The sequence below is a fragment of the Purpureocillium lilacinum genome, assembly GCF_023168085.1.
Source record: "Purpureocillium lilacinum CBS 284.36 DNA, scaffold_3, whole genome shotgun sequence".
NCBI lineage: Eukaryota > Fungi > Ascomycota > Sordariomycetes > Hypocreales > Ophiocordycipitaceae > Purpureocillium > Purpureocillium lilacinum.
In genome coordinates, this window is record NW_027072113.1 from 1,814,272 (window position 1) to 1,815,796 (window position 1,525).

A 1,525-nucleotide genomic window follows, 5' to 3' on the forward strand; every position below is an offset into this window, starting at 1 on the left:
CATGAACGAGGCGGTTATCCTGGACAAGGCAGCGTCTTCGGAGCGGTCAAAAATAACGACAATCCTCTTAAAGCGCGAGGGCATGGGCAACTTATGGCACTCACTTATGGAGATTATGAGTCTTACTTGGAGCCTCGACGTGCTTCAAATGAGCATTGACGCCCAAACTGGGGAACCGTTCATTACGCCAAAACATGGGGCTACGACGCAGATTGTTCTAGCAGATCAACACGAAGATGGCCCATTTATTGAATTGTGGAAGCTCTTCGCAAAAATGCCGATCCGCCGCATACACGAGCTCAACGCCTCGGAGCCTGTGTCAGACATCATCATCCCCTTTGCCGGAGGCAGCAACACCCTGTGGCAAGGGGACTGGGAAGACTTGCTGTGCCGTGAATCATCCCTGATAAAGACATTCGTTTCCCGCGCCCTTACCCTCTACAACGTGGCCACATCTGCCAAAGACGACGACAGCGTTGTCGTAACATATATTCGTCGCACAAACACCCGAAAGCTCTTGGATGAGGACATGCACATGGAAGCTATCAGAAAGGCAATCCCCCATATCAAGCTTAGTGTGGTTGAGTTCGCTACCATTCCATTTGCCGAACAGCTCAAGATCGTTCGAGGGACAGACTTGCTAGTAGGAGTCCACGGTGCAGGCCTCACCCACCTAATGTTCCTCCAACCCGGATCAGCTGTTCTCGAACTACTACCTGAGGGCTTGCAGCACAAGGGATTTCGCAACCTTTCGCAGATGCTGGGCATTGTCTACTTCCGTACTCACATCAAAATGCACGGAGATGCCTCGGGTGATGACCAGTGGCAATTTGATGCTGTTGAAGTTGACCAACATCAGCTATTAGATCTGATCAACTACGGGGTAAAAAGCCTGTATAACACCGGCAAGAAAAGCTATGACATACTCTGAAGCAACTTGTAAGCAGGAGTACAGAAGACGGGGATTTTCATATGACGTTCGGCGTTTTGGCAGGAACTATCAAAGTGCTTTCTTGTAATGAGCGGTAGTAATTACACGGCGATGAAGCAACAGCGGGACAGACCAGGCCCATAGTCCGACAAGCTGACGAGCCAATTGTGCAAGACACTACGTCGGTTGGTCCATCGTTGAGCTTATCAAGTGTACCAGTTCAGTTCAAGTTTGAGTAAGTTCCCTGGCAGTTCATAACAAATAATCAAGTTACACCCCTGAATCGATTACAGCACTGGCTCGGCGGTCAAAGCACGGCAGCGGATGACATGAACACCTGTGAACTGTAATTCGGCAGCAGCAGCAATCTCCAGAACGGTTCGCAAATGACGGTTGACAGTACCGCTGTTGCCGCAGCGGAGAGCAAAGAAAAGGCGTCGGCTGTCTTCGCGCTCACCAGAGGTGAGATAGCATCTCGTGTAAGGCGGAGTTTCTAGTCGTCGCAGCCCGACGTATAAGCACCGACCCGCGGCGTCTGAACAGGCAGATGAACGACAGATGGCTCTCATGATGCGGATGATTTGAGATCTGGGG

General features: G+C 50.8%; 1 protein-coding gene across 1 annotated transcript; it reads left to right on the forward strand.

Moving 5' to 3' along the window:
• Positions 1–274: 274 nt before the first annotated feature.
• Positions 275–931, forward strand: PLICBS_004152 (uncharacterized protein; the record flags this gene model as incomplete). Its single annotated transcript, XM_065600449.1, has 1 exon — positions 275–931. One exon carries the CDS (start codon positions 275–277, stop codon positions 929–931), a length of 657 nt encoding a protein of 218 aa, XP_065456521.1.
• Positions 932–1,525: the final 594 nt, after the last annotated feature.